The following is a 17,613-nucleotide window of genomic DNA, read 5'->3' as shown; positions in this document are numbered from 1 at the left end:
CATTGAAATGTCTCTTCTCACTTGCAACAGTCTCAATGTGCAAAATATACATAAAACAATCCAGACTTCTCAAAAAATATGCTATGTAGTTGCATTTTATTCGAGCTGCAGTATGTAACTTTAATAAAAAATATGTTTTCTCCACATAAAGCTGTCACCATTTTGTGACAGTTTGTTATGTAACAGATAATCTGTGAAAACAATGAATCTCCTCCACCTCCTTCCTGAATTACTATTACTGGTTAAAGTAATGCACCGTTCTGACCAAAACAACCAATCAGAACCAGTAGGACGCTCTTAGCTCTGTTCATTCACTCACTGCTAAGTGTGCTAATGGTGGAGAAACAACTTTTTAATTGTTACAGGAAAACTGTTCATCTGCCGTCGTTGGTAGCTATGGTAACTAAACTGAGCGTTTACAGTTTGAATCTGCACAGCTGTGTGCTATGCTAGCTGCAGCACGGCACAAATCAGGGAGGAAGGATGTGGAGATTCATCCTACTTGTATTTACATGCTGCTGACTGGATGCTGAGTTTTCTATCATTCCTGGTGTAACTGCTTGTTTGCTGAACTTATTATCTGAAGTCCAGTGCTGAGACCCGTCTGGGGAAAATACCAAAAACTGCAAGACGTCCTGTGTACCGGTGCTGAAGACCAAACATTCAAAGACCCTCAGCAGCTACAGGCTGGTAGCACTGACCTTTGACCTGATGGAGAGGCTGGTCCAGATGATGGTGCAAAGAAGAATTTTACATAAAATCAAGAAGATCATGGAGAACCCTGAGGATCATCTTCATGAAACTGTAAGACTGTCGACAGTAAACAGCTTCTTTAAATTTGTTGTAAAACAAACGTCTATGCAAGACATTTCCTGCCAACAGCCATCACCATCAACAACTTTTCAAAAAATCTTGAATGATTCATGAGTTACAATATTTAATTTCCCTTTTTGATCAATAAAGTATGTTTGAACTTAATTGAACTGAATCCGGTTGACCATTAAGTTGTTTGGAGGCTCCAATTCCAAATATGTCATAAATTACTGGCCATCTGAAACACATTTCAGCAAGAGTGTAACTTTGTTTTGCAAGTTGGTTGGGGGCGAAGAGGGGAGGGGATTATGGTGCTGATGCACCTACAGTCACTGGTAACCCTAACCCTTTTCTGCCAGACAGTCTTCCATCCATTTTCTTTACACCCTTCTCCCTTAGGGGGGTCAGGAGGTGCTGGTGCCCATCTCCAGCTAACGTTCCGGGCGAGAGGCGGGGTCACCCTGGACAGGTCGCCAGTCTGTCACAGGGCAACACAGAGACACACAACCATGCACACACACTCACTCAGGGGCAATTTAGACAGACCAATTAACCTGACAGTCATGTTTTTGGACTGTGGGATGAAACCGGAGAACCCGGATTCTATAAAATGTGGCCTAAAGCCGAGACGCTGATGTTTGGATATGTAAAATACATATTCTCTCTGCTAATAAATCCATAGTTTGGTTTCTGTTAGTTCTAGAAACAAGAGAGAACAAAGTGAATTTCTCTTTATAATGGCCCTGAATAGGAGCCATGATTTAAAATGTAACATTTAAATTTTATATGCTTTATTAAATATATCATCCTATTTGACAATTGCTCTAAATATTGCCAAGTTCTATGAACAAATGATGCAATTTGTCCAGGGGAACAATGAGCAGTGGTTTAGCTATACTTTTACACAGCAAATCTTGAAATTGTATTTTTTTTTTTTTTTTTATGAAATTTGATATTTTTTTGCCTAGTTGTTCCTGCTTCTAATTAAATGATGTGACTGCAATCAGATTTCTGGATCTAAAAGTTGCAACATAGTGACTCTCAAGGTCTGAACTTTGACCCCTGTGAAATTGTTCTGCATCTGCTGTCCTACCTGATAGTTACAGAACTTGGTGTTACACCTGTTGATCCGTTACATTTAATGGATCATTAACTGTCCAACGTTTCTTCCTGCAGGTTCTGGTCCAGTTAGAAACTATAAACAGCACTAAGGTGAAACTCCGCCCTCACAGGTAGCATCAGCTGCAGGTAGACTCAGTCACCGCCCGGCTCTACTTCCTTATCAAAGTGTTTAGGTTTTACATTTCATTTCATTGTGGCGCAGAAAAGTTTAAGGCAAGAAAATAACCGTATTGCTGCTTGACATGATAAAACATATATGTCTGTATGCAGACATATATGTTTTTGCAATTATCTTTATTTGGCAGGGAATTAAGGGTGTGATTTAATTATGACTTTTCTATCTGCTTTAAGCAGAACAAAAACATCTGGACAGACCTTAAAACAGAGAAACACTAGTTGGAGAACTTAAAGAGAAAATACATGCCTCAACTTCATTTATATTTATCTCTCAGGTCTCTTTAGTCTCATTTAGGATAAAATTCTTCCCATTTCCAAAGTGTTAGAAATGGCACTGAACAAATTCAGTGCTGAATTTGTTGAGTGTGGTGAAAATTATTTTATGTTAACGTGGCTTGCCATAAAGATACAGTCGTACCAAAGTCAGATTATAAATCCTCCAACATGTTTTTGCTTAACTAAATGTAAAAACTAAACCCACAATAACAAACTGGGGGAAACACTGAGACGAGATATTTTCAATTGTCCTTTATTTTACTAGAATATAAAGACAGAGATCTTAAATCACCCTTTAGGATAGTTAAAATGTAGTTTATAGTTAAAACTTGGTTTGAATATCCAGAACACAATTATAAAGAGTCAGGCGAAACCGATTGTGTACTAAATTGGCCTGCCATACCACAGGGTTCACATCAATAATCCTCCTCCGTAGCGGAGAGCAGAGCCAACATGCAGGGAGCCACTGATGAGATGGTTTACAGAAAACAAAACCTATAAACGGAGGAATAAGAAATAGAAAAACTACACAGAACGAGACGTGAATCAGGGATGGAAACAGAGAATCGCTTTTCTCACCGGGAGGAAAAACTTAAACATTTCTGACACTAAATTTTCTCTTATTTTTCCTTTTTGCAGATCAACTTCAAACTGAAGGTAAGATAATCGGTTCACTGCGGACGAAACAGAGGAAACACTAGTTAATCTGTAGGATTTATAATTTATTTCTCATTATTTGGCCAAACAGCAGCTGTTTAGTGACGATGATCGATCCGAACGGGTCTCGTTTACTTCCGCTATTTATTTCTAACAAAACTCCGGTTAGGGCTGTATTGGTTTGTTGGTTTAACCCTGAAACATTATTATTGTTGAACATCATTTACTTTTGACAATATGGAAAACTAATTATAACTTAAAGCGGATCTCCGTCAACATTTGCAGATAACTATTTGTTTGTCTGATGGCATAATTTTATTAAAACAAATGTTTTGATCAGTTTACTAAGTACTTCAGTAGCCTTTTAATATTTTTTACTCTTAGTTACTTTTTACTTTTTCTTGAGTAAAAAGTCATATTGTAATTTCAGTGCAATTTTTAGGTAGCTTCTTACTTTAACCACCTCTGACTATAATTCTTAATGTAATATAATTTTAAAAACTCAGAAAACTATGGAGTCTAACATGCTTGTAAATCCTGTATAGATGGGTTTATTTTTATTTTTTATTAATTTAATATATAGCCGTCATACATAGGGAAGTACAGGGTGTGTCCATGTTAACTAAGGCCCTGGTAATAATATCTAAAATGCCAGTCTGACTGGCATTTGACTGTGAGAAAAGCTAAACTGAATGAATATGTTCTGTCTTACATTAGTGTTCATACACATCTTGCTACGTTAAAACCACAAATTGCATTATAATTTCTTTGGATTATTTGTGACAGATTATCAAAGCAGGTTAGTGGATTGTGTGACTAGTAGCCACGTCAACAGATGAGATGCTGTGGAGCATAAAAGTTAAATATTCAGCCATTGTGTTGGTTTATTATGTTGTTGAAATTCATAACCCCCAGTTTCTTTGAACTATTTCTAAGAACACTGTTTGATCCGACTTGTTTGTTTAAATGGTTGGATTAAAAGCAGAGTTCTGGGTTCAGTTTGCACAGCTGGTCAAATTGACAAAAGCTCTGAAACCAGAGCCCTGGGATGGTTTGACCTCTTCCTCCTTCTTCATACTCGTTTTGTTTTTTACATTAAGGAACAGCTGAAGCTCCTGTGATCTGTTGTCTCTCTTCTAATGTAAGTTTTAGCCTTTGTTCTATTGTTGCCTTCTAGTTTGGCACCATTTTGTTTTAATGCAGCCTAAACATGTAGCTCACACAGTGCTTTCAGAATAAGTCCAAGCATGAGAAACTGACAAACGTTCTTGTTGAACTTTGCTGCAAGTTTTTGAGCTTCATGCATGGATTATGTATTTGATGTTGTATTTCTAGGGCACAGTTTAGTTTGTACTGAAAACATTGCATGTTTAGTGTGTCCAATGTAAACATACAGCGTTTACATATCATCCTCCATGTTCAACGTCTCTCCACCGATTGTTCCATAACATAGGTTGGCATCTACAGAACATTATCTGACATTTGCTATATTGTAATATTAAATATTAAACGTTTTTAATATTAATCATATTAAATACAATATTAAATTATTAATCATATTTATTAGCATTTCAAAGTACATAGACACAGATATAAAGTTTGAAGCTTCCGTTTGTTTTAATAACAGGAACATTAACATTGTTTAAATATTCAGTAGGAAGTATCAAATCAGTTCCTGTTTTTTCTTTTGCCAGTGTCAGGAATGATGGTGGGTGGTGTTGAGGATAGACGCAGAGACCCAGGTTATGGTGATAATGATGATGAATTTAATAATAATAATGCTCAGAACAGTCCAAAACAGGCAGCACGGCGGAGAGACTAGCACACAGCTAAACACTGGTAGCAACTGATAGCAGGACTGGAAATAGGAGCTTTCACTATCCAGGACTTTGCAGTTCTACTGGATAGGTGTACCTAGACACTAGACTTAGACAGGGACCAAGACTAAGACGTAGATACAGACAAGGACCCGACGAGGAACACAGGCAACAGGTGGGGAAATACACACAGGTAATCAAGGGAACGAGACACAGCTGGGAGACGCAGGGACAAAGACACACAGGAAGGAAACTGAACACAGACAAACCCTAAAGATAAACACACAGAAACACGATCATGGCAGCCAGATCCCTTTGTGTTTCTTTGTTGGCTGGTATTACTGTATAGTTCAGTCAGCTGATAGTATTATTGAACAAATGATGTGAGAGAAAAACAATACTTGTAGAGCTGAAGTTGATTGATCGTTTCTGCAGATTAATATAAAAACTGTTTGCAGGTTGATGTGGATCTGAACATCATGGATCAGAGTGAGGAGCTGAAAGAAGGAGAAACTTTGCCTCAAACTCAGAACCAGATCAAAGCTCAGAGGTGAGGAGACTTTTTACTGTTTTTATGTCTTCAGTCTGTCAGAGCAAAGCAAAACTTAAGTAACTTTATTTACAGCAAACAAGCTGAAGATGAACTGGAACCAGAATCCTGGGATAATAGGTCCAAGCCGGGGTTTATTGATTTTAAATCAAACCAGCCTTCATCTAGAAAGAGGTGAGCTACATCTAAATAATCTAACTAATGTGATCCCAACATGTACAGAAGTATAAAAAATATTTGACCATTGAAGAAAAATGTAACAAATATTTAAATTGTACTTTTGTCTTGTTTTAATGATTTAGTAATTTATCAGGTCAGTCAGTAATCAGAGCTTCTGTTAAAACGAAACCAAAAAATGTTGTTAATCACAGTTGAGTTATGATGCAGTAATTAATGGATTATATTCTTAAGGTTGGATGTTTATATGGTGATTAACAGGTGCAGAAACATAACAAATAATGAAACTCTGCAAACACATGAATGATGCAAACTCCAAAACACACAAAGACAAAAACAAATGCAATCACAAGAAAATAGAAGTACTAAACATTGTGTTTATGTGTTTTGCTGCTTGTATTGTGTTTGCAGCCCATTTCACCATTTGTTGTGCAATTGCACCTGTCAGCCACTGTACTTTTACTGTCCATGTTCTTTTACATGACAGAGCTCAGGACTCACTGTCCAGCTGTTCATCTGGACAGCTGTCAGAAATAAACCAACCTCCATCTCCAGACAGGTGAGTTGTTTGTAAATGTTGTAACTTGGTAAATCTGAGCATTTGTTTTGTTACCATCTTGAACTTTTCATCTACCAGCTGAATACAGGAAGTGAAGCCGACATTATGTGTTCAGCAGCATTCAGCTCTCCTTACTTTTCTTTTCTAGCTGACATCCAGGTTAGGCTTTAAAAAGATTTTCCAGTATTTCTGTATTTGCATCTGAAGGTGACAGTTGCTATGGTGAGGCCACTATTTGTTTTTTGCTTTGCATATTGGCGTGTGTGTCCTTTGTATCATGTATCTACCAGGATACAAAACTGGAAAAGTGAGTTCAGATGCTGGGATGTTTTATTTGGTTTCATTTTGAAATTTGATAGAGTTTAACATTTCAGCAGGTTTGTTTAATCTTCACCATGCAGGATGAAACTTATAAAAATGAAGAGAACAAAGGCAGAGCAGAGGGTCAGGTGGTGGACTCTGAAAAAAGAGGAATGTTGTTGGGTTTTCAAGAAAGAACTGATGCAGACTGTTGGAGCTGTTTATTCTTTATTTTTTTATCAATTTGAAATTTGTTAGTTTATTCTTAGTTTACTTTATATTTTTGTTTTATTTACAGAGTTTATTTGTTGGTTTTATTTATGTTTTGTTTCATAAATAAAATAAAAATAGCAAACATTTTTGTTATTTGTTTCTCTAAGTAAAACAGGAAGAATTGTGGGTCCACTTTACTGGTACAGGACCAGCATGCATTGGGTTTGGGGCCTGTGGCTTTTTACCAGAGTAGGAAACAATGAAAAGTTTGAACTTTGTTATTTGCTGGCCAAACTGGACACAATAAACCATAAAGAGCAACATTTATGTTTTGGACATTGGACTTCTTTTGCCTGCGTACAAAACTTCACCCCAGTGCATCAGTAGTGGCTCATTGATGGAACATTTATTGGATGTTTGGTTTGACAAACAATCGCTACTACACAGGCTCTGATGTGTGTCCATGTCATTTGTAGTGACATCTGCTGGATTTAAAAAGTCATTGCAGGCAAATTCAATGAAGACTGGACAATGTTCATTCATGTTTTATTAGAAACATGATTAGTGATTAGGCGATTGCACCATTTACAAACTATTTCTCCTGCCTTTTCACAGGACACTAATGATGATGTCGACATAAATAGACATTTAATTGCATGTTTGCATAAGATAGGGTAATGTCTTGTACTGGATCCGGTGATCTTGGTGTGTTCGCCTCAGAGAACAATAAATGGCATCGGTGGAGACATTTGAATTGGCCTTGCTCTCTTTGACTTCCATGTTCACCTGCTGCCACAGGTTGTCGTCAGAGAAAACAATAATTTGGTTTCGTCTTGTTTGCTCGGTGCATGTGCTGAGGTTTCTGTGTCGTCTGGCCCTTCACTACTCCTCCCTGCTGCTATTGGGTCCACCTTATACACCTCAGGACTTTAATTTTGTTACCTGTCTGGATCCACAAAAACTTCCTTTTTTCTTGTGTGTGTGAAGAGCTGTAATGTGAGCAAAGTCTTCATGGTTCCTCCTCAGAGTGAAGCAGATCTCAGAGGTTCCTAGTGGTCAATCAGCCCAACAGCATCAAACAGAGCTGGACTCCATATTTATGGTCTGTATATGAACATTTACTGCTTCCTGTCTGTTGTGTTCATAGTCATCTCTATGCTGCAAATTATAACCCAGTGGATTATCAGTCTGTGGCTTATGGCCTTTTCTACCAGCACCTATTGTTTTTTTAACAACCTCTCACAATTGGCTATTTAGCCCCAGAAGAGAACTGACCAGAGTCTGTTGAGGGAAATTTCCTATTGAGTGAGAGTTGGTGGAAATATTGTGTAAATAATTCAGATTACATTTACAATAAAATCCCACCGTTTAAAAAATGTTAATAGGTCATCCCCCCCCCAACTCACAAACCTCTGAATTTAATGTTTGTTCACAGCATTGGTTAAACCATTGAGGTCTAAGTTGTCTATTATTACATTTTAGGAGCTGAAAAAGAAGATTTTCACCTTTGAGGAAGGTGAGCTGAAAAAGATCCAAATGGTTCTGAGTCCAGATGGCCCAGAAGGTTCAGATAAGGAGGATGAAGTTTTGGCAGGTGAATATAAACATCAGATGAACAGCAGCAGAGAAGCATTTGAGAAGATCACACAGCTCTTCCTGAGGATGATGAAGCAGGAGGAGCTGGCTGACCGTCTTCAGAGCAGTAAGATGATTTCTGTAAATAATGTAAATGCTGGAGAATTGATAAATTAATCTTCCAATGGTGGTAAGAGTTCGTCCCACAATCTATAGGTTGCTGGTTTGATACCTGCTCCATCCAGGCTGCTGCATGGCAGCCAGACCTCTGTTAGATATTTATTTAGAGCAGGGGTGGGCAATCCTGGTCCTTGAGGGACGGTGTCCTTCAACTCTTAGATGTCTCCATGGTAGAACACACCTGGATCCAATAGCTGAATCACCTCCTCTGTTCAGGCAGGTTCTCCAGAGTCCTGAAGTAAAGACACATCTAAAAGTTGCAGGAGACCGGCCCTCGAGGCCTGGAGTTGCCCACCCCTGATTTAGAGGCTCCAGAATAAGATTCAAATACATTTGTTGCACAGTGGAAAATGTGTTTTTTTTGTTTTGTTTTGTTTTTTGTTTTATTTTGGTTTTCCCCTTTAACGCCTCAAAGACACTCTGAATTGAATCTGGTCCTCTAATAAGGAGGTGGAGCTCAGTAATTAGCTGCTCATAAAGCCTAATAAATGCAGTAAAAGAGCTAAAGTAAAAGGAAGGAGCACAGATTTAATGAACATCAGGAAAGACGTTGCTGCTTCTGTAATATAGAAACATTTTTACCTACATGAAGCCTCTTTCACTCAGGTTGTTTGTGCTGTAGAATCCCAGTAGTTCAGTGTTTTCTTGTCTGTATGTTTTGTTTGAATTTGAAAATATTATATGTTGATATTATTCTTATTAAATAATATCAGTTAATAGCAGATAAAAATTGAAAAGTTCATGCTCCTTTAATGATTTTATCTAAAGAATTCAGTTGCATTTTTATATAAATCTGGCTAGAAGATTTAAATATTTGGTTCTTAAATGTTTTGTTTTAGAAGCTATAAAAATTTAACCAACAGAAAAGATTTGTAATAATTTTAAATGAAATATAAACAACTGAAGAAATTGTTTTAATTAGTTACTTTTTTATTCACTCAGAATCACTCATCACATGCCAACAAACTCTAAAGTCTAACATGAAGAAAAAGTTCCAGTTTGTGTTTGAAGGAATCACTAAATCAGGAAATCAAACCTTTCTGAATCAGATCTACACAGAGCTCTACATCACAGAGGGAAACTCTGGAGAGGTCAATAATGAACATGAGGTCAGACAGATTGAATCAGTGACCTGGAAACCAGACAGACCAGAAACAGCAATTAGACATGAAGACATATTTAAACCCTCACCTGGAAGAGATGAACCAATCAGAACAGTGATGACAAAGGGAGTGGCTGGCATTGGGAAAACAGTCCTGACTCAGAAGTTCACTCTGGACTGGGCTGAAGACCAAACCAACCAGGACATCCAGTTTGTATTTCCATTCACATTCAGAGAACTGAATCTGTTAAAAGATGAACAGTTCAGCTTGGTGGAGCTTGTTCACCACTTTTTTAGTGAAACCAAAGGAATCTCCAGGTTTGAAGAGTTAAAGGTTGTGTTCATCTTTGATGGCTTGGATGAGAGTCGACTTCCACTGGACTTCCACAACAATGAGATCCTGACAGATGTAACAAAGTCCACCTCAGTGGATGTTCTTCTGACAAACCTCATCAGAGGGAACCTGCTTCCCAAAGCTCACCTCTGGATAACCACAAGACCTGCAGCAGCCAATCGGATCCCTGCTGAGTTTGTTGACATGATGACAGAGATCAGAGGATTCACTGACCCACAGAAAGACGAGTACTTCTCTAAAAGGTTTAGATATAAGAAGCAGGCCAGAATAGTAATCTCCCACATAAAGAAATCCAGAAGCCTCCACATCATGTGCCACATCCCAATCTTCTGCTGGATCACTGCTACAGTTGTGAAAAATATGTTGACCAAGGAAGATGGAGAAGATCTGCCAAAGACCCTGACTGAGATGTACATCCACTTCCTGGTGGTTCAGACCAAACTGAAGGTCATCAAGTACGATGGAGGAACTGAGACAGATTCACACTGGAGTCCAGAGAGCCGGAAGATGATCGAGTCTCTGGGAAAACTGGCTTTTGAACAGCTGATGAAAAGAAACCTGATCTTCTATGAATCAGACCTGGCAGATTGTGGCATCGATATCAGAGCAGCTTCAGTGTGTTCAGGAGTTTTCACACAGATCTTCAGAGAAGAGAGAGGGCTGTACCAGGACAAGGTGTTCTGCTTCGTCCACCTGAGTGTTCAGGAGTTTCTGGCTGCTCTTCATGTTCACCTGACCTTCATCAAATCTGGAGTCAATTTACTGGCAAAAGGTGAAATAAAATCCAAGGATTTAGAAAAACAAAACCATGGATCCTCAGAGATAGAGATGTACCAGAGAGCTGTGGACATGGCCCTAGAGAGTCCAGATGGACACCTGGACTTGTTCCTCCGCTTCCTACTTGGTCTTTCACTGGAGACCAATAAGCGCCGCCTTAGAGGCCTTGTGATGCAGACAGAAGAAAGTTTAACAGCTAATAAAGACACAGCCCAGTACATCAAAGAGAAGATAAATAATCATCTCTGTGTTGAGAAAAGCATCAATCTGTTCCACTGCCTGAATGAACTAAATGATCAGTCTCTGGTGGAGGAAATCCAACAATCTCTACAAACAGGAAGTCTTTCAGCACATCAACTGTCTCCTGCTCAGTGGTCAGCTCTGCTCTTCATGCTACTGTCATCAGAGAAAGACCTTGAGATGTTTGACCTGAAGAAATACTCTGCTACAGAGGAAGCTCTACTGAAGCTGCTGCCAATAGTCAAAGCCTCCAGCAAAGCTGTGTAAGTACAGATGTAATTGGTTCTATAAAACCATGTAACAAATAAAACAATCAGATAATCACTCTGTGCTCCTTCTGTCCTCTCAGACTGAGTGGGTGTAACCTCTCAGAGAGAAGCTGTGAAGCTCTGTCCTCGTTGCTCAGCTCAACAACATCTAGTCTCAGAGATCTGGACCTGAGTAACAACGACCTGAAAGATTCAGGAGTGAAGCTGCTGTGTGAAGGACTGATGAGTCCAGACTGTGAACTGGAGATTCTCAGGTGAGATACATTTAAATTCTGTTTTATTTTTACATATTCAGTAAGATGGAAACATGTCTATAGCATTTTTAGTTTGCCATTTTAAACTATTTTTTGTACATTTTAAGAAGAAAACTGTTATGTATTGAGTTTTCTATGGTAGCTGTAGTGAATAGTGGCAGAGCCTCAGTTGTGGTATGAAGTGAGCATGTAGTCAGCAAATCATTGCTATGTCGCTAACAATGAAATGAGAGGACTTCAGTACAGTGTCCATCCATCCATCCATCCATCCATCCATTAATGTGAAGCCAATCTTATCTACGTTGGCAAAGGTCTAAAAATCAACCACTGTCCTCTTCTGTGAGAGGTTGGACTGACAGACCGGCCGCCAGGTCATGTCTGCAAGCTTGCAATTAGCAATAATGTCCCCACTGTGGCCATCTGAGAACCTTTCCTGCTATATTTAGCCATATTTCAGACAAAAAATATTCCAAATTTGGAATCGGCAGGTCATTGTCAGTAATTGTTGATCAGCCAGAAAGCTGCAATTGGTGCACCCTTAAAGCCAGCTTATTATTCCTGCTGAAAATAAGTTCTAAAATGTGCTGCACATTGAGAATATAGGTGAGTTTTCCAACAGTGTTGTGTGTTTGTGTCTGCAGGCTTTCAGGCTGCCTGATCACAGAGGAAGGCTGTGCTGCTCTGGCTTCAGCTCTGACTGTGAACCCGTCTCACCTGAAGGAGCTGGACCTCAGCTTCAGTAATCCAGGACAGGCAGGAAAGGAGAGTCTGGAAGCTCTACTGAAGAATCCAAACGTTAAACTGGAGTCTCTAAGGTGAGGAAATATTGAGTGTATCCACACAGAACTACTCTTGTTCAATAACAAGCGTGTCAAATGTGGCAGGCAAGCCTGGATTTTAACTCGCATCCACCTGAATAATATGTATTTGTGACCCTGATTACCTCTCTATTGTGTTCTTCTTTTTCTTTTGTTCCTCCACTCTGCTGTCATGCTTAAATAAAGGTTTTCACCAGATTTGGGTGCTAATTTCCACCCCCAGAAAAGCTGAAGAGGGAACAATAAACAGTCTGCTCTGAACTAAACTGATAGTACCAGAAAAATGTTAAGCACTGGGGACATAAACAGAGCTACAGGTGGACTGAAGAACTAGAAAAACTCACTAACGTCTAAATTGGAGTGTCCATGTTTGCATCTTGAAAAGCACTGATACCATTAAAATGCATTCTTCCTTACAGCATGGAGCCTGCAGGAGATACATGGATGGTACCAGGTCTGAGGAAGTGTAAGTGGATTTTTGATTCATGGCAGATTGTCTCATTGATGTGTTTGTCATTGTCTCAGTGAGTTCAGAAAATCATACATCAGTAACTGCATTGTGTTTCTTTCGTCCTTCAGATTCCTGTCCACTAACAGTCGACCTAAACACTGTGAACAGATTCCTCAAACTGTTTGATGGAAACAGGAAGGTGACACAAGTGGAAGAGCAGCAGCCGTATCCTGATCATCCAGACAGATTTGATCCCTATCAGCTGCTGTGTACTGATGGTCTGACTGGTCGCTGTTACTGGGAGGTGGAGTGGAGTGGGAAAGTCAGTATATCACTGAGTTACAGGGGAATCAACAGAAAGGGATTCAGTGACAAATCCTGGTTTGGATATAATGATCAGTCTTGGTGTGTAACTTGCTCAGATGATGATTACTCTGCTTGGCACAATAGTAAAAACGTTAGCACCCATTACTTCTCGTCCTCTTCTGCCTCTGGCAGAGTGGCTGTGTATGTGGACTGTCCTTCTGGGACTCTGTCCTTCTACAGAGTCTCTTCAGAGACACTGATCCACATCTACACCTTCAACACCAAATTCACTGAACCTCTTTATCCTGGATTTATATTGAGGAGTCGTTCTAAGGGGTCTTGCTGCTCATTTTAGTGCAGTTCATTCTAAGTTAGAGAAAACTAAGTTCACATATCTTTCATCTAAGATATTGTTTTAGATTGACATTACATGTAAAACAAGAGATAATCACAAAGCACTTCACAATAAACTACCAGTCCAGCTCAATAGCCAACATTGGATAAAAACAAGACATTAATTCAAGCTGAGTGCAGCAAAGTATGGCCCTGCAACTCAGTGCTGGTCTGGCCTTGTGGTGTCCACAGGAGCTCCAGCACCTCTACCCTGTTGCATCATTGATGATCTCACGTCTTTCCAGCACCCGTCCACCAAACGGTGCCTTTGGCAAAAATTCCAGTTCAGTACAATCTCAACGACAGGCCTTAAAAGTTTTATTTAAATCCAACCTTCAAGACAGGAGTCATTGTCACTTCCTGTTTTGTGGGGCAGGATTGACGAGGACTTCCTGTGTGATTATCAAGGCTTACAGGATACAGTTTCCATCTCATGCTGGAGGAGTCACCCAATAATCTTCAGTTTATTCTTCCAGTGGCTTAAACCACCACAGCAATATGTGAAGCTGTGCTTCCTGATAATGAATAAGAAATCTGTCTCAGATCAGGTGATGCATCATGGAGACATAACTACTGGAATAATTTAGGGGGCGCCCTGGAGTCAAACTTCAATGAACCTATTGGCCTCTTAAGAGGTTAACAAAGGTCATTTATGTTTTATGTGAAAACTGGATGACTGTCTGTTTACAGTTTAGAGCCAACTGTGAACATTGAGGGACTGAAGTTCATCATTCTATCCCACCAACAAGCTCCAGCCACTGATGGCAGATCAGTATCACATTATTAAATCTGTATGAATAAAACACTAAAAGCTAGTCAATCAGCAGGAAAACATGTGACTTCAAAGGGGGTGGGGCTATGGTGATGTCACATATTAACCATGTGAATGTGATCAGTGCTGGTCTGTTATGACACAGAAAATATCAAGCAGCTGTGAGTTTGTGTGGAAGTTATTGCACCTTGAAATAAAATTTTCTGAAAAGTTGCCTTAAGACTGTAGCATTATGTTATTTAAAATCTGTACAGCACTTTTCTCAATGATCGGCCTTCTTTTTCACAGTGCCACATGTACATGTTGAATTTGTATTTATTTCAGAAAAACCTTATGCAATCAATTATCAAATGCACAATTTGGAGAGGTGTGTGCTTGTCCACAGTACACAGCTCTGTTCCACATGGAGATTGTTACTTTGAAAAGGAATTTCAAGGTAATTGAAAGAAAAACACTGTCAGGTTGTTCTTGTTTTTAACTGCTTAACAAGGTGTCATGATTTGTGGTTGTAAAACGGTGAGGTAGACACGGTGGACCCAGGCTGCTTAATAATGACGATGGTTTAAAGATGAAATACAAAAACACAATCCAGGCAGCACAGGTGAACTTGGAGGCAAGGAACTCCGGTAGAGCTGGCAATGGCAATGACACGGCAGAATAGATGAGGACAAGGAGCAGGAAACACAGGTGGGATTAAATCACAAGGAAGGTAGTCATGGGAACGAGGAACAGCTGAGGACAATAAAGGGGAAGACGAGATGGAGACACAACTGAACAGTGAAACCTAAATAAACATACAGAAAAAAAACAAATCCTCACACAAGGACTAAAATATGTGTTTTTAGTAAACCATCTTACTCTTTTATAGTTGCTATTTTAACCTTTCTTTCAGCCATTGTTTTTTTATCCTGTGTTGTTTTTAAAATCCTATCAGGACTTTGAGATTTTTATGTTGATATTTCACTTGTTTGTGCTTCGTACTGGTTGTTGTTTCAAACAGTGAATTCTCAAGATGACTTTTGTTTCTGTGAGGTGGTTAAACTAAAACTGAGTTTTATGTTTTTTATGGGAGTGGATGAGCAAATGAAATCTTTGTATTGTTACACCTGTTATAATAATGCATTCTGATAATTATTACACAACCAAATTAAGGTTTTGGGTTTAATTATTTATATTTTTCACTGTTTCTGTGACATCTGTAATCTGATTTTTAACTGAGTGCTGTAGCACAATGGCTGTACATAATGTAACTTTTACTATATGCTGAAGCCTGTTTATAACTGGGTAGTCCTGAGATGTTGATTATAAACTGTGACTGACAGGCAGCCATGCAACCCCACTGCTTAAAAAGTGAAATGATTTTTAAAAACTTTTTATTATGTCTTTTGCTTTAATTTAACTAAATTGCACAAAATATTGTAATCAAAAGTTGAATATGTGCCGCCTATTGCTGCCTCTGTGTATGGGTAGTTTTGTATAACTTGTTTATATTTTGGAACACTATCAACAATAAAGAAAACCATTGATGTCAGTAGGCTTGGTTGTTTTTGTTCCACTTATGTCAGTAATAAATAATATGTTATTTCACATACTTAAAATTAAGAAATTCACATTTACAATACTTTAGACTTTTGCTAATCAGAGAAAAGTGAGATGACCGCCTTTAACTGTCTTTGTGTGAAAACAGCACCCACATCACTTAACTTTATTTACAACATCAAACCTTAAGATGACTGTAAACCATAGGCGTATTGGTGCAGTTACACCGTATGTTCATGTGGTGGACAAAACATTTCGCTGTTTTGTGTTATTTTAAACGCGAAGAGAAACAATCTTTTTTTTTTCAGCTTTTGTCTCGTAAGCCTCACAAATAAAAGTCAGTCAACAAACGCAGGTTCCCAACAAGTAGTGTGCATTTATAATTTTTCATTTCTGATAAAGGAGGAGGGAAGCTGGCTGGGCACAAAGCAGGGCACAAAAATAAAGACTTCCTGAAAAGATCAGAGTGAAAACTTTTTGGTCAATCCCAGTTTAATGTAAAATGACAGATTACTGGTTTAACGAAATGTCTAGTATAATAACACATAATTTTTGAGAATTTGGAAAAAGTTGCTTTTTATTTCCCAAAGTTAAGGGGGGAGAAGAGGAGAGAATGGATATTTCAGCAGCCTGATAAAATCTGCTCCCCCTCTATAAAATGGAAACAAATTAATTTACCTGCAAGTCTTTTACTGTGTTGATTCCACTAATCATAAACAAGAAATCCTGCAAGTTTGAAAACATTAGCTCTTTATTTCCCAAAGTTAGAATAGGGGAACAAAATATTTGAGCTCTTTCAGCCACATGAAATAATATATTCCCCATACATAAAATGGACAATTAATTTCTTTGTTACCTAAAATGTGAATCATTAAATGAAGCTGTTTATTTCAGTTTGCAGAAAAACTCCTAGTAAAAGTGGTTGTGGATTTTCCTGTTTCCACTGCGGCGTCTACAGCATGAGGTTGGACATTGCTGTGAGACTTATTCTTAACAGTGGTGATTATAACATTAATATTCTTATTTTGAGTGTTAATAAAGATTTTTATCATGACTATAATTTGTATGTTTTGATAAAAAAAAATATGTACTTAGCCAAAACTTAATACATCAACATGTGAAAAGAGTTATTTAACAAAATTGTTTGTCAATAACTTAATAAGTGCAATAATTTCATTTCCTGTAGTTATTAAAAGTAGAAGCAGTTAAAGGAAAAGTCCCAAGTCTTCCACTAGGGGTGACCCAACTAGACTCAAGTTGGGGCACCCCTATGTCTTGAATTTGGGGGTGAAAAAAATCATATTTTGTTTATCACTACAGAAGGGTTCAGTGAATGCGCATATGAAACTGGTTGGTTCGGTACCTCAAAAAAGGTTAAGAACCACTGATCCAAACTACGAAAACTCCCGACGGTGAAGCTCTGAGTCCACGAGAGCCGCCAACTGAAACACGTTCAGTCTGAGTGGCCACATGAAAAATAAAGTCAGGAGTAATAACACTATTTTCTAATGAAGTTGCTGAGCGTCTGATGTTGCTGAGCTTACTGATAAGCTGGTGGTAGTACACTCTTTCTTAACGCAAAGTACAGTGTAACACTAACCAACCAATAGGGAGAAGTTGTAGCCTGTAGACTACCTCTCCTCATATTAGAATTTATTTATTTTCCTTTTTTCCCCAGTTCTGGGGAAAAACTGATAAATGAAAACAAAGAAAATTGAAAAAGAATAAATGAAAACTGAAAACTTAAAATGGATACATAAAAATAGCATAAATGAAAAAGGGATAAATTGATAAATGAAAACAAAGAAAATTGAAAAAGAATAAATGAAAACTGAAAACTTAAAATGGATACATAAAAATAGCATAAATGAAAAAGGGATAAATTGATAAATGAAAAAGAGAAAAATGAAAAAGAGAAAGA

General features: G+C 38.3%; 1 protein-coding gene across 2 annotated transcripts; it reads left to right on the top strand.

Moving 5' to 3' along the window:
- The first annotated feature begins 2,818 nt into the window (after positions 1-2,818).
- Positions 2,819-15,684, top strand: LOC106912706 (NLR family CARD domain-containing protein 3-like). 2 transcript variants are annotated; one of them, XM_088015329.1, is made up of 12 exons: positions 2,821-3,045; positions 4,146-4,186; positions 5,321-5,412; positions 5,488-5,586; positions 6,077-6,148; positions 7,688-7,763; positions 8,144-8,363; positions 9,359-11,153; positions 11,240-11,413; positions 12,055-12,228; positions 12,651-12,697; positions 12,811-15,684. In XM_088015329.1, exons 3-12 carry the CDS (start codon positions 5,342-5,344, stop codon positions 13,341-13,343), a joined length of 3,261 nt encoding a protein of 1,086 aa, XP_087871455.1. In that variant the 5' UTR covers positions 2,821-3,045; positions 4,146-4,186; positions 5,321-5,341; the 3' UTR covers positions 13,344-15,684. The 2 variants fall into 2 exon arrangements, with proteins under 2 accessions (XP_087871456.1, XP_087871455.1); XM_088015330.1 differs by lacking the exon at positions 6,077-6,148 and having other exon boundaries at positions 2,819-3,045.
- The last annotated feature ends 1,929 nt before the right edge of the window (positions 15,685-17,613 follow it).

The sequence above is a fragment of the Poecilia mexicana genome, unplaced genomic scaffold, assembly GCF_051168715.1.
Source record: "Poecilia mexicana isolate PSO_F unplaced genomic scaffold, ASM5116871v1 scaffold_18, whole genome shotgun sequence".
NCBI classification, from domain to species: Eukaryota; Metazoa; Chordata; class Actinopteri; order Cyprinodontiformes; family Poeciliidae; genus Poecilia; species Poecilia mexicana.
Note: the sequence above shows the minus strand (reverse complement) of the source record. Positions and strands in the feature narration are given on the sequence as shown.

Coding starts and splice junctions, on each gene's coding strand:
- LOC106912706 (XM_088015329.1), top strand. CDS start 5,342: ATGGATCAGAGTGAGGAGCTGAAAGAAGGAGAAACTTTGCCTCAAACT. Junction 11,154..11,239: donor AAAGCCTCCAGCAAAGCTGT/GTAAGTACAGAT, acceptor CTGTCCTCTCAG/ACTGAGTGGGTGTAACCTCT. Junction 11,414..12,054: donor TGTGAACTGGAGATTCTCAG/GTGAGATACATT, acceptor TTGTGTCTGCAG/GCTTTCAGGCTGCCTGATCA.